This window comes from Harpia harpyja, chromosome 12 (assembly GCF_026419915.1).
Source record: "Harpia harpyja isolate bHarHar1 chromosome 12, bHarHar1 primary haplotype, whole genome shotgun sequence".
NCBI lineage: Eukaryota > Metazoa > Chordata > Aves > Accipitriformes > Accipitridae > Harpia > Harpia harpyja.
Window position 1 is genome coordinate 17413122 of NC_068951.1, and position 23666 is coordinate 17436787.

At 40.1% G+C, this 23666-nt stretch overlaps 1 protein-coding gene across 6 annotated transcripts in view; it reads right to left on the reverse strand.

The window, feature by feature from the left end:
• Positions 1–22538, reverse strand: part of ARMC8 (armadillo repeat containing 8) — an 82308-nt gene extending 59770 nt beyond the window's left edge. For 3 of the 6 annotated variants that reach the window (XR_008237487.1, XM_052803475.1, XM_052803479.1), the window contains exons 1-3: positions 22375–22538; positions 19987–20063; positions 6049–6120 (exon numbers count right to left, since the gene is read on the reverse strand). Coding sequence is in view for 5 of the 6 variants with exons in the window: in XM_052803475.1 (XP_052659435.1) it covers positions 6049–6120; positions 19987–20063; positions 22375–22419 (194 nt within the window). In the remaining variant the exon portion in view is untranslated. Of the gene's footprint in view, positions 1–6048; positions 6121–15507; positions 15527–19986; positions 20064–22374 lie in introns of those variants that run through there. The other 3 variants (XM_052803476.1, XM_052803477.1, XM_052803478.1) reach the window with 3 other exon arrangements.
• Between the last annotated feature and the right edge of the window lie 1128 nt (positions 22539–23666).

Here is a 23666-nt window from a genome sequence, read left to right on the forward strand (position 1 = left end):
TCACATCTGTCTAGTAACCCAGCATTAGACTGTAGTGAAAACTGATGGCTAAGTTTGTTCTCTGAAATAGTTCAACAGCTTTACTGCCCCAGGTACAAAGAAGAAAATGTCAGATCTATGCAAGTTAACTCCTAATCCATTACTGTGCTGTTCCTTCTTTGCCAAAATTCAGTATCAGGTCCATGGATCAGTGCATACCTCCAAAGGTGGTTTAGAGAATCTCTGCGTAAAACCCTTCCAGGATAGCACTGGGTTCAATACTGCTATATCTAATCCCAACCAGCCAGTAATTACATTTGTGTGACCATGTGAATCAAGCACAACATATATTTGCACAAATATATTTGCACATCTGTCATGCATAATTTCAGCATATAAAGTTATAAATTAAGGAATTAAGGCTTTCATTGAAACTATACCCTCACTCATAAGGCAGTGCTTCCTTCTACTAGCTAACGATGGATTTAGAGCTGAATACTCGGGCAAGTGCTAATACATCCTGTCTGTACAGGAGATGGTTCTGTCAAGCAGATACTTGCATTCCTACAGTTGAAGGATGGGCTAGTCCTTTAGGAGTAGTATCATAAAGGACACTAATTAAAAGAACTTCTAGAGTGAGTGCCTGAATTCAAGGATAACCCTGAGGGAAAACTAGACATATAAAGACAGTTCTCCATTAAATCAGATAACAGAATCACAGAATAGATGATGTTGGAAGAGACCTCTGGACGTCATCTAGTCCATCCCACTGCTCAAAGCAGGATCAGCTAGAGCTGGTTGCTCAATATGCTAGCCATGAGGAGGCCAAGCTTTCCAGGACACAAACTAACAGACATATTTTCTTGGTGTTAAACTAAAGTCGTACTGGCTATATGCACAAGCCTCTTTATTCCTACATGCCCAAACATAGGATGTTTGTTGCTTATCTTCTACTTAAACAATAAATGAATTGTTTAACTAAGAACATTATCTGATATTTATCCAAGTAACTCCAAGGAAAGCTGTAAGCAACAGGGTGTTTTTTCACCCTGCAGTCCTGCAACTGCGCTCACAACAGTCAGCACGCCAGTATGAAAGTATTCGATACGTAAGGGTGCTCTTCTGCTAAGCTCCATGCAGGATCAAGTATCAACATCATAGGTCATCTACGAATTTGTAATATCATACCTTTAAACAAGAATTGATCAGGACACTTGTGAGCTATGCAAAACCATCCTACCTAAATTTTCTTTTTAAATCTCGAAACGAAAGGAAAACACACTCAAATATTTCAAACACTATCACAAATATGTGAATTCCTCTATTTACTTATCAGTACATCAGTTTTAATTTGTCCAGTATTTGCCAGACAATACTGCCTGCAAAAGTCTTCTTTATGGATACTTTTCTTGTGTTTAATATAGCCCACAGCCTGTATAAAATCCTTTTCCTTAGCTGCCAGGCTTTGGAATGTAACAGAACCTTCCAGTTAAGAGAGATATCTTCTCATCTTATTAGTAGGTTACACAGTTATCAAAGCAGAAGTCTTACTTTTTGGCAAACTCTGAAAGAACACTACCTGAAGGAATTTCACTATGTTTAACAATAAATTGAAACATAAAATTTCATGGGTGTCCATGCTGATGTGTTCACAGCCCTAGAAACAAGTTAAAACCCCAATAAATCCTTACTAGTTTTCACTTCCACAGACAAGCTAATGGTATGCTTTACAGAACTCAAATTTCAAATGATGGAATGGGTAAGACTTCATCAGCTGTTCTACACGTCATTTAAAATGTGATCCAAAGAAATTAAAAAAAAACAAAAAAACCCCCACCAGTTAAACAGAATCCCTAATAAATGACTTAGGGAAAGGTGAAAATTAACTATATAAAGTTCTATGAGGTGCACCTACCTAGAGACAGGCCTTTAGGTTTAGGAAGAAGTACACTACCACGTTACAGCTCCAAACAACTGACTTTACGCCTTAAGACTCTGGAGAACAATCAGATGGAAGTTAGAAAATCATTTTTGGTAAATGACAAGAATGATTTAGTGGTTTTGTTAAAGGTCTTGGATGGTTAGGTTTAAGATTTGATTTAAAAAACTCTGTATTCATTTTGGAGCAAAGGAATAACTGAAGTTCTTAATGAGAAACTATCTCTGAAGTGGATTAGACTAAGTATTAAACTCTCAGTAATGATTAGATAAGCAATAACTTTATTCAGCTAACATTTTTGACAAAATAGCACAGGTCAGAGCTTTAACAGGTAACTGCAATGTACAGGAAGACGAAGCTATGCTCTGATGACTGAAATTTAACATTGCCTTTTCTACCCTCTGCCATCCACCAGATGAAGGAAGAGGAAGAGAGGAAATATGTCACAGGCTTGAAAGGCCCAGTTGGCAACTGGATTACAAACCACTGAATGCTGTATCTTTCAGGATACCAGAAAGCGGTCCACAGACTTGCAAAACAGAGTTATCAAGAACTTACTCTCATGCGCATTTCATTGAATGTTTTTCTTCTCCAATTCCATCTCTGTAAGCCAGAGGCTTTAGACCGTTTATTGCAGATTCAGAAAGAGCTTAAGCACAATAACTTTTGCCTACAACAGAACCTAACCTACTCTCTTTCAGTGGCCTTAAAATGTAGTTAATGTGCAGTTTGTGGGAAGGTGTATATAGGAGGCCACAAGATACTGCAGAGCTGGGATGGAACGACTGCTTAGCTTCTGAAGTTATGTCAAAGAATGACAAGATATCTGGGTGGTGCTGGTAATGACTTAAGTGAGAGTCTTTAGCTCCCCTACACCTTAGGTGTTATTAAGTGGCATTGAATATGATGACAATATGATCGTCAGCCTGGACTCCACAGTAAACAAGCATTTTTCTAGCCTCTATTATAAACTCCACCAGAAAGGGGCTTTGATGACAACTCAGAGGATTGGGAGCCAGCAGCACTACAGACTAACTGCTACTAAATGAACATTGTTTCATTAAGTCAGAAATCCTCTATCAAGATGACGTAGAAAAGAACAACTTATATTTGAACTGAGGACTCAATCATTTTCCTGAGATTTAGGAGGTAAGAGCAACTGACAAAAAGCTTTAAATACTGAACTTGGACTCTGAAGAGGTGTCTGACATGTTCATAGGCGCGAGAGATGCAATATTTGTTCTTACAAAATTTTCAAGTGAAGGAGCACACCAATAATTAGTATGGACTTCCTCATTCTCTTATGTGGGGTAGAATGAAAAAAAACAGAAAATTGAAGGACATTACAAGTAGTAAACCATTTTTAGGCAAGGCTGAGTTTTTGTTTTAAGTTGGCCTGCCACTGAAAGAACTTGGTATTATGGCATTAAAATACCTTTTTTCCCCCTGAACTTTAGAAATTTTATTTTCTGGGACTGCTACTAAAAAGTAACAGTTTCAAAAAGTAAAATTTCTGCAGTCCTGACAGAAGTGCCCGAGGCCAGCATTTGATCAGAATGCAAAGGAATAACTCTCATTCTGTAGAGAGGAAGAGATATAGAAAATCGTTTCTTATGAAACAAAATCCACATACAGGCTGGCTACATTTATATTCTTTACATCTAGGACCATGTTGGTGTACACATTTGTACAGTTCTTAACACTTCTTAGTTCTTAAGTCCAGACAGGGCAAGTCTGCAAGCTTTCTTCAATCAACTTTGTTTTTGTTAGCACCCTCTTTAGAACAAGTGGTCAAGAACTGACCATAGGTCAGACTGAACTTCAAAGGGACAAAAAAATTTCACTTAAGGTATTATCTGTATCTCCCTTTCTAAAGATGACACCACTAAGCAGTCAGCTCATGGTCTCAGGAGGCCACTGGCCTAGAAATGACAGCGATTCGGCCATTCTTCCCCAGCATTTTCTTCCGTATGGAGATCTTCAAACGACTTTGCATTTCTTTCCAACCAAGCAGCAGTCTAACATTTTAAAATAATAGGGATACTTCATACCTACCAGTAGTATTTGGCCCAATTTCAAACAAAAGATATTTCCTAGACCTGTTTCCAAACCTCATATGAGTCTGTTCTAGTATTTGAACATACTGTTTTCTTTTCCACTAAGTGACAGAAATCTGAAGGGGTTCTTTGCATCTAAAGTGTCTCTTCTGAAAGCTTGCTGGAGGAATACTTGGGGAAGAAGAGAGAAGCAAGAAATGAGTAAACAAGAAGGTAAACCACAAGACAAAGCAGCAGCAGCAGAATTCTAACAATCCCCATGCAATCACAGAAAGGAATCAACTTCCCTTGGGAGACTGCAATCTAACACTGTGAAAAGAAAACTGTTCTCCTCATTAACTTTACAGAGGAGACTTAAAACAAAGAATGCTAGCTTGCTTACTCCTATTCTTATTGAGGAAAAAGTTTGACTTTGCAGATTGGAATTCCAAAGGTTCCCATACTCTAACAGCTTCAGTGGCCATTTCACGAATTAGAAGGCATGTCAAAAAAGCCAATGAATTCCTGCCACCTTGTTAGAGAGAACAGAAGGAGTTCTCTAATCCAAATGGTCTGTAATCTATTTAAGTCTGTCTACAATACCTTGAGGAAATTCTAAAGCCTTCAGAAAAGCACTTGGGGGTAGATGATGCCACTTAAGTTTTAGCCAGCGAGAATCATCTTTTCTCACAATAACTCAGCTGATTTACCTTCATCTATACCTCTAGTCTGAAAAGCCTTGACATTAGATTTCCTGTCATTTGAGGATAACTTGTACTGAAGTGAGGGCAAGCATGATAGTTTACCTTTTAGAATTTTCCAAACCCAGTCATTTATTTGCAGTTATAGGTTAACCACAGAATTTACTTGGACAGCCAGAAGGCATTAACAACAGGAAAAAAAAAAAAAAAAGGTTTGGATTTTCATTACTGGGCACAATACAAGTAACAGCAGAAAGCAGGATAACTGAAGGAACATGAAGTCCTACAAAATGTAAGAACAGTCGGATTCTAGATTTGGAAGCTGGAGGTCTTCTGTCCCTTTTAAAATGCGAACCACAAGAATAAACAGTGGTCGTGAAAATCCCTTAGGGCCTGTTGCCGAAAAAATTCCTTAAACTTTGCATAATCTTTAACAAATGTCCACTTCAATCTTTTCGTCTCATGTGAAGTCTTCTCTTCACCTGTTTACATGTGGTCAAAATGGAAGATAATTCAGCAGGTTTTGTAGAGGGCGTTTCCCCACAGCTGATCCATGGGGAATTTAAAGGGCTAGCCTTGGCAAACTCAATCTGTAAATGAGAAGATATTCCCTGCAAATTAAATGCATTTTTTGACAAGCCAGAAGAAGCGTTCTCAAGCAGGACCGGTTTGGGACCTAGTTGCCATTTAAGCAAAAGGATCATAGGTGGGTCCCATACTGCTAGCACAAGTAATGCAGTGTTCATCGTTTTCCTTTTCCATTGCTGCAAATTGTGGCTGAAAGAAAGCTAGAGGAGAAGAGGGGTGAAATGAAAGCTGCAGTGAGCAATCCAGTACCTAAAGTTACCTGTTAAATTTGTACTAGTGGAATCAGGATCCAGAAAATGTTAATTAACATCAGCTGAAGCAGTAATTCAGCAATAAAGTATGGTCAATGGTTTTTAATCCTCTGAAGCAGGTAGAGAAGACAAGCAAATTATCTCAGATGTTTTTAAATATTTTTAAATTATATTTTTAACATAACCTTACACATTTTCACTTGTGAACTCACCAGGCAATTGGCTGAAGAGCAGGATTAAGATACAACCACTTCCACCCATCATTAATATCATCAATGTCAGAAATTAGATTTCATTCCTGAGCTAATAAAGTTTAATAAAAATCACCAAGACTACTTTAGAGAATTCTATGAAATTCTAAATTAAAATAATTACTCAACAGCCTGTTCTGTAATACATCAGCTTAACAGATATTTTAAGTCTCTCTCAGTTACATTAAAGTAAGTCTGCAGTCAACCACAACCAAAGTTAAAACAAAAAAGTGCCTGTGATCAAAGGATCATTATTCCAGACCCATTGTGAATCAGTGAAAAGGAGAGTAGCAAAGGACATACCTTGGAACTGCTCCCAAAACAATCAAGTTGGCTTTTTGTTTGTTGTTTCCAATTACAGCATTTTTCATATCTCTGTAAATCCAGAAAGAAAAACAAACCCTGGTAAATTATGCTGAGGTACTGAGGGCTTAATCTATAGAAGTTACTATTTCCATGAAGGTTTATCAAGTAGTCTTCCACATGTCCATGCTGCACCTACAGGACTGAGTAGTGCTTCAGAGCACGGTTTCCACAGCCCACAGATAAATACCCCAGAGCTCTGGGATTCCATTATGTCCCAGCTTATGCAAGTAAGTAAAAACCCAGACTATCTCACATGCACACCAGACATGAAAGTCTCAATACTGAGGAAAACTAGATATACTGGTTCTTTGTGCCCATACATTCACTAGACTTCTAAAAGAAAAAAAGACACTATTGGTTGGGAAATCAAATGTTGGTAATTTAAAATATTAACTGAATATTGTACTGGGTGCAGGAAAAAACAAGCTCAAAAAAAAAAAAAAAGAGGAACAAGGAACTATCACCAGTCTCCAGAGACCAGGCTTTCACTCTCCTCTTCACCACAGGCTTCCTTTTGTGAATTTCAGCAGGACACCTAAACATCTGTATGTCAAAATCCCAGGAATAAAGTGGAAACAAAAGCATTTTCCTGTCTGAGAGTTACTGCAAGGTTAAATACATTAAAGGCATTCATACTGTGGTAAAGGGACAAGGGAAGCATTTTGGAAGGAAGACACTGGTTGCACACACTAAGACGACCTATGAAAATGCGTTGTTTGCAACCTTCTTGTTCAGAAAATTGCTACTGTATCTTAAAAACCATCACCACCTTTTAAAGAATTTTTTTCTTCATATGAACATATTGAACATATATGAACATCCAGAGAATCTGAAAGCAAGCTAGCAACTTATGACCAGTTTCAGAAAATCAAGATGACACAGTTCTAGGAAACTTTCTAGTTGTAGGGGCCTTTATAAGAGCAGAGAACAAAAACAGTCCAAATGCAGGTAATTCTTTATCAACAAAAACCAAAACTAGATTGATTATAGTGTTAGTAGTTGCAAAATTGATAAATTAATCACTGGCTAACTATACCCGTAACTCATTTAAATAATTTGAGAGCTTTAGTGGCTGCTTTAAGTTACCACATTTTCTTGCTACTGTATCACTCTTTCACCTGCTGTCTGCAAATTTTAAGAGATTTAGAGCAGCCCTGTTCTTTAAGATCCACCTTGGCCTGCATTAACACTATGCAGTCCTTACATACCCACTGAATGTGCAAATTCCACTGCAATAAGCAGTTGTCCCAAGTGTTAAACTCACTTCATTAGAGTTATAAAAAACTCCTTGGCCAAGGCAGGTAATATCTGGACTGGCATAAACAGAACCTTTATAAACCTCAATTAGTAAAAGGTAATTGCCCATTCTTCCTGAAGTATTTCTCCATGTGACTCACTCTCCTGTTGCATACACTTACTTGGCCACAGAAGAGCATTCTAGGAATTTTAAGCAAAAGGAGACTGTCTAACTTCTCAAGTTTGGCTAGTGATCTTGGAGCTCCAACAAGGGAGCAGCATTAGAAGCAGCTGAACACTGACCTGCAGTTCTGTGTATCTCAACACAGGCAGAGTCAGGAAAACACTTGACCTCTCAAGTGAGCCATTACTTAACATGAATCTGCCTACCCAGCACACAGTTTTACACAGCCAAGTATCAGCACAAAACATTGGACCTTTCTGTTATATCTCCCGTAAGTTTGGTAACTTCACACAAGACAGGAGGTAGAGGAGAAAGAGCAAGATCAGAAGACAGGCTAAGCTGGAAGCCCAGGAAAATTTAAGGAATTCACTTGAAGATTTCACTGAACTCAGAAACAGTACTTCAGTGGTTTCTATGCTGAATGCTTGATATGGAAGTATCCCAGTCATTTTTAAAGGTTTTTAAAATACAAGAATGAGTCCAAAACAGTGACAGAAGCAATGATCAGATGTCTCAAAGGAATGGAAACTGTACCAACAGATGTGCTAGGTTCAGGTACTAAACTGCTCAGGCCACTCTAGGATTTCTAAGAAGGCTACCTCTCCCTGTTATCCTTAGGCACCAGCTCTCAAAGTCATCAGAAAGACTACATCATATCATGTATCTGTGAAGGCATCTTGAGAAGCTAAAGAGAAGGCACTTGCCAAGCACTCTGAAGAATTAAAAAACTGATTTTGGTAACATTTTAATGCTCTGCTCAGGTGACTTTACACATTATTTTGTGTTTAAAACAAACAAACAAACAAAAAAACAAAACCAAAAAACCCACTACCAAACTTCTGTGACTCCTGCACCAACTCCGCAACAGAATGACTTGTTAACCTTATAACTATTTAATAAGTACTGACTATTAGAATTTGATTTAGAGACCCTTTCAGAAGTGGCAGGAGCATAGCGAAGTTCCATACCGCTCAATTTAAGAGGTTTAGTGAGGTTGCAGTCCTGATCTGTAAACGATTCAGATTGAGTTTCTCCATCCTAGTTCATAAAATTCCTCAGAAAGGTCATGGCAGATAGACAAGAAATATCACAAGCTTGAGATTTCTGACAAAAATTCAACACATGTACATTTGACCACTTCAACTTGCAAGCAAGTAAAATACCTTCAAATTAGTAAGGTGACCAAAAACTGTCAGAGGTTGGACTCAGCAAAGATCACCATGTTTGTGTGCATTATGCCCTGGCACTCCCGAGTTCCATGCTTATCTCTTCAAATTTGCCACTTACAGAAATGAACCTGTTCAATGCACAGGAAGCAGGGATATGGAAACCAAGAATATCCTTAAAATGCCATAACCCAATGCTGAATAATAGCAGACTTTTTTTCGTTTACTATGAAAAATAATTATGTGATTCCATATTATATTTTTGGAGATTTTCCTGTTCAGGAAGCTAATCTCCTTAAGAAGTAAAGTACCACCATGTGCTGCCCTAGTCTACCAGGTCCTTGGTGTATCATGAACCTTGGAAAAACTGAGGGCAGCTCCCTTATTTGAAAACATCATATCCAACAATTTTGAGCTTGACTGATTTCAGATCCAAGACAACATGAGATTTATCCAAGGAGAAAAAGCAGTAAAGATCGCTATCTTCTACAAGAGGTAACAAAGAAACTTCAGAAATTTGTAGTCCAAAACTGGATACCTACTTTATTTCCGAATGTCACGCACACTGCTCCCATTTCCTACTGTGAAAAGGAGTCCTTGAAATGAGGAAGAAGGAAACAGCAGCAGAAACACAATCACAAAGAGATGAGACCTTCAAAAGAACAACTAGTCTATGGTGATTCTAGGCCTAACCTGTGAGAAGACCATGATCCAGAAGAGGGAGATACACAGGCTTACCCATAATCAGCTCCAAGCTCTCAGGCAGTTTATCAACCCTACTGCCAGGCAACAGCAGAGGGTGAGCAGCTTCAGAAGAAAAATGCAGATCTTAGACATGTACCTAGTACATTCCAGTACTACTTAGTTTCTCAGCCTCATAAAGGTAGCTTTCTATAGAGCCAAAAGACAAACCATGAAGCTTTCCTATGACAGAGGTCTTAAGATGCATTTGAGGTTCGTTGGTTTTTTGGTTGGTGGTTTTGTTTGTTTGGTTGGTTTTTTTAATATCCTGTGTATTAACTCTTATAGTTTAGATTCAAACTAAATTCAAAGTCATTTAACAACATAACATGAATTACAATAATTTTAATGCATAGATTTAAAATCTGATAGCTGATATTTATGCCTACACTTACTATAATGCAATAAAGTAATTTCTGTGAAAAAACTTTCAAGCAGGATAATATAGGCTGCCAACAATAAAATAAAACAGAGATCCTAGCTAAGCGCTTGGAAATACTGCTTCCTGAAGTGCTAAGCCAGCTTTTTCCATCTCTTATTGCTTCTTAAAGAAATAAGAATATAGTTTCATTAGTTCAATCCTGGGCCCACTCAGGTTTAAGTTATGAAACTAACTAGAGGCTGAAAAAGCAGAAAGACTTATTTTCTTCCTACAAACTCTAGAAAAGGGGAAAAAAAAATATCAGGTGAGGTTTATCAGCTCTAACAGTCTTCTGGAACATAGCAACCCAGAAGCAATCAGTTCAATTAATTAGCTATAAATAAAATGCAATGCATGCTAGTTTCATAAGTGTATAGATAAGCAAGAAGCAATATTAAATATAAAAATTTGTGAGTAAAATATGGCCTTTAAGTTTTAATGAATCCTAGCCAAAAAAATTAATATTATGAAATGTCTTAGTCCTAAGAAAATTAGCATTCTAGTCTGTTAATGTAAATTATTATTGTAGAAACAACTTAAAAGTGCTGAACTTCATCCTAAGCAGAAATTATTGAACTTCAACATCTTCATGAAGTCTCCACAAAAACACCAGAAGTGTCCAGTAGTTAGTGTGCAGTCCTCTGAACTGGTATGAGCTAACTTCCCAGCTGAGAAAGAACAGACCTCTAAAGCATTCCTAGCAAGCCCCAATACCTGCACCTCTTCTGCATTAGATCATAAGAAAACAGCATGGATACATGGACTCCTTGGTGAGAATTTGGTTTTACCTACATTTTATATACAGTAAATCAAGCACAAACATAAGAAATTTTAAACTTCTGATAGGAAGCCCTAGAGCTTTCCTATGTCACCTTCTAGCAAAGCAACACAAAAGATCTTGAAACAAGCTAGAGTGACTTGATGAGGAAGCAGCAGTAGGAACCACACAGAAGAGGAAGAAATAAACAGCCTGCATATTTTCTCATCTTATGTCTTTTGAAAATAGAGTAGGTAGCCATATTTAAGAAGTTCCTAGACAGAGAAGGATATCAAACATGAGATGAACAATCACAGAAGGAAAAGTAGTCCTAGAAACTTCCAAGCCAATGCTTTCACTTTTAGTATGAAACAGTTACAAGAGATTCTGAGACAATTACGCACACAGAGGAAGCAACCAAAACAATGTGTTGCCAGACCAGAAGATTTATCTACCAGAGGCTGATCAAAATTACAAAAATAGAATGACGCAAAGCATAATTCTGAAAAGGTGTTCAAAAACTTAAAATGCAAATATCTAAAAAGCTGAGGTACTGGTAGCTGATACAAGGACACAGCTCAAATAAAAACTGTCTGCCCCAACTTTAGGAGAGTTTCTAAGTTTCAATATCATATAAGCAAATGGGACCTGGACTGGCTGGACTTGAGTCAGAAGCTAACAGTGGAGCTAAAGTTTTGACAATTATCCTTTCTGTAGCTTTTGCCCCCTCTTCCTTCTCCCTTCCTCCCACTCTCCCATTTTTGTGGACAGAGGCAAAACAATCAACAACAGCAATTAATGACTAATTTTGCACATTAAAATATGTCCATCGTTATTTTGACAGAATTAATTTCTAAGATGGACACTACTTCGGCTTGAATATCTGTTAATTACCCAAGTGAGTTGTTTACTACCCCTTTAGCAAGGAGCATGTTTGTACTAACATGATTACTAGTCCAACCAAGTGACTAAAACATTAAAAACCCCTGCCAACTCAAGCAAACCACAGTAATCATAAATCAGCTTATTTTTAAGGTTAATCATCAGGTTGGGAAGAAAAGTTTCAAGATTTCTAATCCCATTCAAAAAAATATCAGTTGATGCAAAGAAAAAGATGATTTTACAGGAAAGAACAAAGTAGCATACAGAGACATTGTTACTCAACTTGAGTTTTAACACTTAGAAACTGTTACACAATTAGCATACAGTGCAAACTAAACACACTCAACATTTAAACAAGGAAACCCTAAATACATGGTTGTTCCCAATAGAAAAATAGCATAGGGCTATAATTACAGCAATGCAAAACAGTAGAATTTAACATTCATAATGCTAAAACTGATTGTTTAATCCAACTTCTCTGTATCACAATGCCAGCAACTGCTTGAACTCCTATCTGAAGTAACCTCTTTGGAGAGGCAACTTACCTTGTTGTAAGTTTTCTTGCCAAGGAAAGTCTACCAAATAGAAAGGTAAGCTGTTTCAATGATCCATACCTGTGGTCAGAAATATTTATACCTTATTCCTACCCTGAATCTATCCCAGTTTCCAATACTTATCTTGCTGTGTATGTGTGACTGAAGAAACATCTCATATCAAATCTTTACTTCCATATAAGAGCTTATGTCAGTCAATTCACATGCTAGCCTTCTATATCAAGTTTAACAACTTAAGGTCTCCATGTCTTTGGCTTTAGTTTCAACTCAAGTTCCTTTCAAATCTCTAGGTTGACTGACAAAACAGGAAATGCTGTTTTTCCCACCTCTCTCTCAAGTGTGTTTTATTGCCTCATCCTTTGCACTGAGTCTGGAAATTGTGCTACAAGTTGCATGAGATCACTGATCAATAGAAAAATTGCCTACTCAACCTTAAGAATGAGGTAGCTCAAATTTAAAATGCTTGAAGTCAGTGGAGGATGGGAGTTTAGCTAGCTTTTATTATGTAAACTTTTTAAACTAAAAAAATCAAAACCACACAAACCATAGCTAGAGCTCTGTATTATCAGCATTTCAATTTCAGCATCACTCTCTGCTATATAAATATACTAGGTCATAACAGCAAAGAATTATCCAAAGAGAGGTGTGGGGAAAACAGCTGCAGTTCAGCAGAACGCTCGGAATCTGAGAGATCTCCTGCTCTGTGACGCCAGATCAGCAAAATACTTTTTTCAGAGCTGTCCTGAAACAGTCAAACCACATGAAAAGAACTGCCTTCACCACTGTTGCTTCAGATTAATAACCCAAACCATCAAATACAAGGAACTGTTACTTTTTTTTTTTTTTAATGTCTCTATCTCCCCCCAAGGATAGTTCCCCTCCCAGGATGAAGTAGTGCCTTCAGCATTTAGTGGTATATCCCACAGTTAAAGCAAAAATTAAATGAAATTTCATTAAGCAAAGAGGCATCCTGTAACACTACATTTTTCTAGCACTATTTTTCATTCACTGTCTCTTGATTTAAAGTTGTTTTTGTCCATTCTCCCATTTTAAGCCCACCACTCATTATTGAAAGCATGTTGTCCACCACAAGTCATTCACACAGAGAGCTCTTAAGTTTCATTCAGTACAGGAAAATACCTTAAAATGGCCTTCCAGCACCTCCTTAGCTGTTCTCTGATGTTAACTCATAATATTGTATGACACGCTGTCCACTTCAGCTTAGGCCAGCAATCACTGAAGGATCACCAAAACCTGTTAATTTGACATCACTACTACCCGTTAGATTATAATAATCTAAACTCTTTCTAACATGAAAGTATAGACTCAGATTTTTAGCTCCAAATAGCTATCAGCTAAGATGATGTACGGGCCTCCATATGCTTTAGTCATTCCTGAATTTCCTTTTTCAAATGGGTATTAGTAAATGCTCACTAGGACAGAAACTCCATAATTTATCTATATCCAAATAAACTCTCTCATTCTACGTATGCGGGAGTTAGCAGACATTTCAGACAACACATGTTTGAAGTATATTTTAGCAAATAATTTTACCAGCTAGCCTTCCTGCTACTTTAAAATTCCCAAAGAAAAAAATAAAAATAAAAAAATCTCAACACATTTAAATTATCAGTTCAGCACCACAATACAGCATACATACTGAATTAATTTTAATCATCTGGTAGACAAATGAATTGGTAAACAGAGTTCTGTCCTTTGAATGTTAATAGAAATGTCAACCCTTTACAGGGAGCTAGCCTAAAAGAAGACAGTTCCATACTGCAAACTGAAAATTAGCTTGTTTTGGAAAATAAGTGAATTCAGTTTTTTTAATGCTGGTTCTGATCAATTTGAACTGGCAGCTTAGAACCAAAAAAATCAAACTCCAAATATTAAGAGTCACAAATTCAGTAGCATTGCTGATTTTGTGGCAAAAATCCCTCAGGCCCAACCTCTAGTTCAGCCTTAACACCCTCTACACACCCCCAAAGGGCATAAAAACTATCTCTCCCTCAGCTGCCTGCTACATTTTGCCCTCCCTTACAGGCAACCACCTCTCCTCTGCATTTGTCTAACAGATTAATAAAGTTAAGGTAAACTCTGAATGACCTCAGAGTATTCAACTGTGCTCAGCTTGAAGTTTGCCACTTCTAACTCAGACCTCAAGACTTTTGTGACCAATACTCACTTGATTTTCTCCAGCTACATCAGCTAATCTGATAGAAGTTGTTTCTCCTCTCATCCTACTTACAGTCTGAAATCATCACAGCAACAGTATCACTACTCTGAGGTTGGCATCAAGAGAGGAATTTTGGAGAAAAGTGGCTTCGTGCCCTTCTGAAAGGCAGTACTGAAACAGATTCATTAATCATCAATCCTCTCTCACAGGCTCAGAATGGCAACTGCAAGGCTTGAAATATTAAACAACCCTATTAGGTTGAAGACTGCTAGCCAAATGTAATAGGTATACCTAATTTCCTGAAGTTTAGCCCACGTCTAAATATTAGACCAGGAGTTACAATACATAACAATTTACTTGAGAAAAATAGTATTATGCATTTTTACCTTTTGCTGCATTATAAAGAAAGCACAAAAGTGAAAGAGTATCTTATTCTATGACAGGAATACTCTTTCCTCCTATTGCATCTTCCTCTCTTCCCTCTGTATCTACACTATTCTTCCATCTGACTACAAAACCAATTATGTTAAAAAAAAACCCCACTCTTGACAGAGCGCTACTTAATTCTCAAATGATGTTTGAGGCCTTTCAATTTCACCTTCTATCACTCTGAAAAGCTTGTCTAGCTATTAGATACCTCAGCTGACCTCCTGAAAGGGAGAAATCAACAAATGGAGTACTGCTCCCAGCACCCTCTCAGCATCACCTAAACCAGCTCAAATTTCTGTCGGATTCTGCAACCTAAAGAACAAGCTTTCCATTTCCAAGCCACAAAGAGCCTATCCTGCAGTTCACAAAGTATCAACAGAAGAGTCTCAGGAGCCTCTTCCCTCAACACATGAATGACACTGCACAAAAACAACGCTTCAAAAAATTACATCACTTGTTCTTAGCCAACTAGACCTCAAATTTCCCTACTGCATCTGAAAGAATATGTATTTACTACAGAGTACTGCCTAGGAGATAACAGAATTGATCAAAAATGTACAGAGGCAAAGTACAACACGAACAATCCTCTAAGGACTGCTCTGTTTCTACAGGGGCATTCTGATGAAAACTGAAGCAAGGGAATATGCAAAGAACAAAACATGGCTCCTGCAGAAAATTTAGGTTTGGAAGTGCCCATTGAGAGCCTGAAAATGTGATTGCATATGTTCAGGATGCACAATGTGAAAACAAGTGCTGTTTCTCATTTAGTCTTAAAGAAGGTTTGCTTAACAGGACATGAAGAACAAGAGGCAGAAGTAGCCTCTTCATAACTGTCTGAAGGCGGTACCTGTTGCTCCATTAGAACTGGGATGGGAATTTCTTCTCTTCCCACTCCATGAAGCTGCCTCTTATATTTCACACAGCTTTCCCTGCAGGCGTGTATGGAACACTGCACTGATGCTCTCATTCCAATTGCCATAGCTGAGAAATACAAGACACTATTACACACACATCTGAACACGTGCCTGGAACATTTTTTTCAAATCCAAGAATACACAAATGAAAGCAGTTGGATGCAAAACACACACACACAGTTTGAGGTGTTCCCAATTAATTTCAAAGCAACTGACCACAAAAGAGATACAAGATAGGTTCCATGAAAGCAGCATTACTACTTAAATACAAGTGGTTTTTCTTCTGGTTTGTGACTACCTTCTGGTATGTTCTGTTTGAAGAAGGCAGAAACCAGCAACCAGTACAAAACATCTTCAGTCAAATGCAAGTACAAGTCCATTGTCCCTTAGAGGAGCTTTTAACACATACCTAACTTTGCATCGAAGAACTTAGCGTAAAGGTAAGCCCAATTACATCTTGGTTGCATTAAAATGGCAGTTTCAGAGCATTCAAAACACTAAGTGTAACCACTAACCACTGCAGCACTATCAGTCTAAGTCTGCAGGGACCCTAAAAACCTAACTGTCCGATTCAAAGTGGTCTGCAAGTTCTAACCCGTATGCCAGCTATTATACTTTCCTTATCGACAACATCAATTCTCAAACACTCAAAATCGTACTGTGTAGAAAGCACATATAACTCAAATTATATATACTGCATAGATCTGTACCAGTATTGCCACCATAGCACTAGACATGCTCCCTGGGAAAAAGGAAGATACTGTAGATACACACTTTGAAATTAGTTCTTCGGTACCAAGTGCCATTTCTATAGGATGTTTCTTTCATTTTCCTGAGATATACAATGCTCACACTAGTTTGGAAAATGCTTGTCTAGTAACTCCAGCTGGCTGGATAAGCACATCCATAAAGGACAGAAACAGCAGCAGCCTAGGAATTCTCAGTGCACCAGAAAGATGATTATTTACAAGCCTTAAAAGATTACACCCTCTGACTGCTGAAGAACAGCCTGATGAGAAACAGTTGGGACCTTAAGCCAGATTTGTCAGAAAGAATGCTCCTTTCAAAACCAGCCCTTGAGATGGAATTACATAGCTCTCCATAAAATGACAGATTGCCTCTTTGAAGACATCAGGCTAAATGTAAGCATGACAAAACGTCTCTCGAAGAAGACCCTGACCAGCAAATAAAGGACAAAAATAGGTATCAGTCTTGCATCTGAATAATGTGGTCCTGAGCTTAAGAGCGTGTGAAAAGCAAATGATAGTCTAAGGATCACCACCCAGAGTTGTTTTTAAAAAGAAATAAACACTACCACACTGCAAAGCACAGGATGATGTTGCAGCAACCATCTTGGGACAAATGAAGCTCTTATAACAATGCAGAAATTTACAGAGCTATCTGTATTGTGCTCCTCTGCCAATAATGGCAAAACATTTAAGAGAATTTCTGAGAGAACACAGTATTTAATCCCTTACAATATGTTTGAGGTAGTCTATGCATTGTCAACACTAAATGTATTCGATAGCTGCATACCTGACATTAATGCTGACCTTGCAGAATGCAAAGCATATTTGAGACAATTTGAACTGTAGAACAGTATGTAGATGAATGGTTTAGAAAAAGCACTTAAGTAGACACAAAGCAAACCTTTAAGACCTCCCAAGCACAAGCATGGCCACAATGTAGAGTTTATGTTTACAGAAGGAAACTACTATATTAAGCTTGCTCATTTATAAAGACAGTAAATAGAAAGGTAAATACATACACTGCTATACAGATGTGGGTATGAAGATGTGGGCCTTGCAAACTTTAAATAGTTCACTATCAGGTACAGTAAAAGGTAGTAGTCATCCTTGCAAGAACCTCAACATTTCGAATGCTGAACTGAAATTCATGATTTACTGGCAGGTACGCACAATCTTCCCCTTCCTACCTACTATCAACACCCAGATGAACATGACAGAAATTATGTAAACAAAAGTTCTGCAGGAAACTTGACATTCTGAAATAAGATAACAGAACCACATACAGCAATACCAGACAAAAGGGAAATGGTTTCTCAGTTTTCCCATGAGGAGGAAAAGGAAAAAGCTCCTAGCCAGGTAAGACTTCACTGTCTGGACAAAAGAAGGTTCTGAACACCACCTCTCTGACAATTCATGGCAAAGAAAGAAAAACAAGAGATTTGATCATTTACATACTTTCAGAATGTGTAATTAAAAGCTTTCTCAAGTTACAAGATGACAACTGGATTGGCATGATTTTCAAGTTCAAGAAGCATTTAGCTATATTTTACCTTTATCAAACCTCATTCAGAAGTTGGTTTTCATTAAAATTAAAAGGATGCAATTAAAAAAAGCCCCAAACCCAGGTTATTCATTCAAGCATCTTTAATAGTATATGAAGAACAGGACTATTGTAACTGAAGACAATCTGCAGAAACAAAGCCTCTTAAGACAGCCTATTTTCTGATTCTTGATCAGATATTCACACAGTTCCATCAATCAAAATAAAAATCTAGGTCACCAGTATTTTCAGCCAGGATGCAGGAAAAACAACCAGCACATATCAGGAACCAAAGATTTTCAGCAAAGTAGGAGAATATCTGGTAAAGCTTCTGACAGACACTTCTGGTAGAACTTTAATCATCCTCTTCTACTCCACCCCAAATATCAGTTCATTCCAACTTCAATACCTCTTCAGATACCCTGAAGTCAAAGGAAGAAGGGCAAAGCAGTATTTTCCTGCCCAAAGAGAATCTTGGACTGACAGAATTTTTTTAGATGTACACTATTCTAAATTCTATTTTTATATATACACTTTTCTAAATTGGACTGTTTCACACCCATCCACCAATATTTGGAAAATAACCAATCTACCACATAGGATTTGCTCAATGTCAGGAAAGATATACTCTCAGAATTAGGATTTTAACGAGAGCATCACAAATATGGTTTACCATCCAAATATGCCCTTTGAAAGCTGTTGTGAAATAAATTGGTATTTCCTTGTCTTTAAATGCAAGAAAAGCATCTCAGCATAGAATCCACTGATATAAATTAACAAGATGAAGAATTTCAGATGCTAGCTGAGACAAAGATACTACCTAAAACGTTTGTTTCTGGGAAATCAGTTATACTTCAAAAGATATGAATAATACCTCAAAAGATAGGGAAGGGATTACCAAGGGTTGTGGGTTCCAGTCCTTTGAAAAGAAAGGAGAACAGGGAGGGAACGGCACCCAGGGCTTAGAGCATCTGCCAAGGAGAAAAGAGGGGCTCAGACAACCCACTTGGACATAGGATGAGACACATCCTTGCCCCTGGGACCATCACACCAGTCCTTCTAAGTAGGGGACTAAGGCAGGCAAGGGATAGAAGCAGAACCAGACTCTCCTACAGGGAAGGGTTAAGAACCTCTACATAGTTACGGTGGTGTACCAGAAGTTTTTATACAGGTAAGGGGGAATTTCAACCAATAAAGTTTCCAGGAGAGTTTTATGTATGTTGTGTTTTTCATGTATTTCAAAGGGACACTAATTCTGATATGTTGCCCCTGGGACACCTTCTGGAATAATTTTTTTCATCTGCAACTGGAAAACACCTCAGACTGTCCTAAGCAACAAAACGAACATTCTTGGCTTTTTGATCCACTTGGTCCTTCGATGTCTTCTGGTGTTTTGCTAGACAGCCACAGACAGCAAGTTACTGGTAAGCCTGAAAAGGTCTGGTTTCACTACCAAAAGTCAGTCCTGGGCAAGGACTTGTTTGCCACTTTGCTGTGTGGTTATAATAGAAAGCTTATAGCCCAAGGACAGTAAGAAAGCAACCAGATCTTTGCACCAGTTTTACTACCTATTCAGCAGGGCAAGTCTTCTACTCGCTCTTTCAGTCACTACCCCTTATCACTGGCATGTAACAGAAGTACTGAAATAAAATTTGCATCCAAATTAATTTCTATGGAAGCATTTTCTTTCAGCTCGCAGTTCCCATTGGTGAGATAGAAGCCATGCATAAAAAAAAAGCCAACACTCAGGCACGGCAGCAGGGGAAAGAGTAAGAGGCAGGTACACTGACTTGGCAGTGGAATAAGAGAAAAGAGTCTCAACAGACCTGGAAGAGGAGCAAAAGGTGGGCAAAAGAAAGAAATGTATCAAAAAAAAAATTCTGAATGCTCACAGAATGTTTAACCTCATTTTGGGCAACTGGGAGGCTGCGTTATGAACCATATGCACTACAGAGTGATAGTCTGGTAAAACAATACTATCATGTTTGCATTAAAGTTTTCCAACAAGATTTCTCAAAAAAAGACAGGAAGAGCTTCTTGCCCTTGATATACAACTCTAGTGGAACTCGAGTAAACCTAGTCTATGCACAACCAACAGCCCAAGTGTGTTTCACATAACTTACATGACACCTTGCAGGACTTTCTGAGGATCGAGGTCAAATAATCTATCAACATAGTGGCGGCTACTAGCCGTTACCTCCTGCGGAGAAAAAAAAAAAAAAAATTTAATAGTTGATATCAATTCATATAATGGCAGACAAACAGGAATGGCTAACGCACCAGCAAGTCTACAAAACCTATCAGGCAAGATAGCAGCAAAACCACAGAATCATATTTAAATGTGCAGTTACTGCTAGGCAACATCCACACAAAGAATTAACCCTGTGATCAAGTGTGATTTAAAGATGATGATGTACTTAAAGTAGATAACACGTTAAGAGTCAAAGCAAATTAACAGAGTGCTGTTTATGAACAGGGCACGTAAAAGGGGTCTACTTCACTTATCAGCACTACCTTAAATTCCAATTTTATTATGTTTAATTACTATATAGAAAAAGCATGAATTCCTGAAAGAAAACATTTACAAGTTAACATTGCTCAAGAAGCATACCCACAAACAAGCTCTTGAAATTAAGGAAGCTTGTATCAAGACATTTTTCTGTAACTTACTTATCATAACATATCTACACATTTCAGAGATTGTCCTTCTATATACTGTCCCACACAACTTCAAAAGGGACAGGAGCACAGTGTTCTCCATGTCATGCCATAGCTACTTTATAAGACAAAGTGAACCCTCTTCTCAGCAACAGGACCATGCTTGTAAGCTAACATTTATGCACCAATGATTTGTTGTTCCCTTTGAGAAGATCCAAAGTTGGAGATGGCAAGCGTTCCAAAAAACAAGGGTGGGAAAGGGGAAGGGAATTTTCCCTCCAGGTTCTCATGAACATGTGCCAGGGTACGTTTCCATTATCTCACTTTTTTTTTTCTTTTTGCCAGCTCAACTTTTTATTAGGCTTTTCCCATTTTTTCCTTATAAGTTTTCCTTGAAAGAAGCTATAAGGGAATTAAAAACTCTTCCTTGCTTTTGCAAGTATCTACTCTTGGGCTGAGTCTGCTCCTGCTTCCCCACCCAGATGTCAGAAGCACCAGCAGCTTCTTGCCCGTGGTCTCACATAACTCTGAGAGAAGAAGAATCATCTAGAGGCAGCAAGAATGCTTTGTCTCCAGGAATACTATCAAATTACGCCAAATAAATTCTACAGATGAACTTCCACCATGTAATGAAAGACAGTATTTTTGAGAACACCAGTAGACCTTGATCTACCTGATTTATGTATTTATACACAAAAGTCTTCTGGACTTGAGAGAACCCACTGCTTTCTGTTTCTAAAATATCCTGACTTTCACCCTATCAACTACTAGCTTTGCAATATGTAGAAGAAGGGCATTCATACCCAGGCAAACAAGTTTTTCAGGTAGTCCTCAAAAATAAATAATTTATCATCATCATTAGTTTCACGGTTCTCTTACCTAGTAAGAAATTCTAAGGAAAAAAAAAAAAAAGAAAAAGCACAAAACCTTGGCTCTTTTAAGCAGTATCCATGGTACACCTTTTGCATTGTTACTCCCAGTGCACGACTCTGATGAGCAGCAGGACTGGGCAACCAGCACTGGCTGTTCTACTTAATCTCAGCTTTCCCCATGGAACAGAAAACTAGTGGTAGTTGTCAGACCCCCTTCCACAACACCAGCGCCCTGCCCACAGATGCAACACATCAGCCTCCTCCCTGCAGCAAAAGCCAACGAGGCCCTGTCATGAGATCCCCAAGAGTTATTAAGAGAAGATCAGCATTTCGCCACCAAAACAACACCCACTGGCTAGCAAAAGCTGGGAGAGCATGCTTCACCAGCCACGACCAGCCCGGTACACTTCTGAGAGAGACCCTACTCTCCTCTGCAGCAGCTTGGTTATTACAGCTCAAAATAATGTCAGCAAAGCCTTTTTTTGCTGAACAGGAGTTTCAGAGGGACCATAAACGTTTACAGGAGGGCAGCCGAAGAGTCCAAGTCATGTCATCAGGTAAAAATACATTCAGAAGAGCCAGTACCTCTAACAAAAATGGGAACAGACACCTCAGAAAAGGGGGGAATACCGTTTTGAAGAGAAAAGCCCCTCTGGGAAGAAGTTGTTGCGGTGGGGGTGGGGGAAGGGGAGGGCACAAGGGAACGAGCGCCCTACCGACGCCCATGTCACCCCTGCGGCCCACCACAGCCCGCCAGGCCCGCTCCCGGCCCCGGGGCCGGCCCGCCGGGTCCCCCGCCACCACACAAAGGGGCCCGGCAGGTGCCCGAGGGGTGGGCTGGGGGGGGGTGGGGGGGGAGGCCAGCAACAGCCCGCGGCCCGGCCCTCGCGAAAGCCAAGGTCAGGCCCAGCCCAGCGGCAGGCGGGCGCCACCCCCGGCGGCGGCGCTAACGGGCGGCGGCGCAGAGGCCGCGGCACTCACCGAGAGGACGCTCATGCGGAGCGGCGCCTCCAGCACGCACGCCATCTTGGCGGACGCAGCAGCTCCGGCGGCGGCGCCCTCACGCTCGCGCGCGCGCCGCTGCCGCCGCCGGCGGGCACGGCCTCATCGCGGAGCGGAGCGCAGCGCCGCCGGGCGGAGGGGGGGGGGGGTCGGAGGGGCGGGGGAGGGAGGGGGCGGGGCGCCGCGGCCTCGCGCCCAGCGAATCGGCCGACGGCGAAACCCCGCTACCTTCCGCCAGCTCGCCGCCAAGGCGCGTGCGCGCCTCCCGCGCGCATGCGCCTGCCGCCACCGCCCACCCCGGCCGGGAGCGGCGTGCAGCCAGGAAGCTGGGCGCAGGCGCGGAGCGGGGCGGGGCAGGGCAGGGCAGGGCGCGGCTGCCGGTTGCTGGTGGTGGTGGCGGCGGCGGCGCGTGGGAGCCTGTGCCCAGCGTTCTCCTTTGCGGCGGGAAACGCTGCCTCCGCCGTGCCCGCGGGCCTGGGGGAGCTGAGAGGGATGAAGCTGTCTGCGGAGGCGCAGGCAGCTCAGGGGACTGACTCAGCCCTTGGTTTTTCCTTCAGCTCTCCCAGCTCCGTTCTCTCAGCCCCACTGCAGAGCTTACCCCACCCGCCCTCCGGGAAGACGGCGAAAGCAGGACTGCGTGACTGACTTTACCTCACTGAAGCGCTGACACTGAGGCAAGGAGAGGCTGACCTTACCACAGGCTTCTCACACAGCACCCTAACAGGCACACACACGCACACCCCCCTGCTGTTTTCCTAGCCCCTGTTCCACACCCTGTGGGACAGGGACACTAGCATGGTTTTCAGGTCAGCCCCATAGCTGTCCAACGACAGCCTGACCTTTTTTTATTACAAGCAACAAGGTTTAGCTTCAGCTACCTTCTGTTCTGACTGCATAAGCGGAAATCCCAGAGATTTACAGGTCCTTCTGATGCAGCCTTGTCCTGGGTCTTGCCCCTGTCTGTGTGGAGTTCCTGGAACATAATGAAGACGGTGTGAGTGGGGCGTGGGTTGATAATTCATCCACACCAGGTACATACAGACCTAGAGCGTTGTTGAGAACCGGTTACTCAGGCAGTGTCTTCATCTGGGACACAGGCATGGCATGCCACTTCCCAGCCTCTGCCTTGCTACACATAAAATAGATCTTTTGGGTTCCTTCTTTCATCATTGTTTTTGTTTGAATTTGTTTGGTTTGGGGTTTGGTTTTTGCAGAAAACACCCCCAAAATCGCAGCACTTCACTCAGTTTTGCTGTAGACTTCTATAAGAT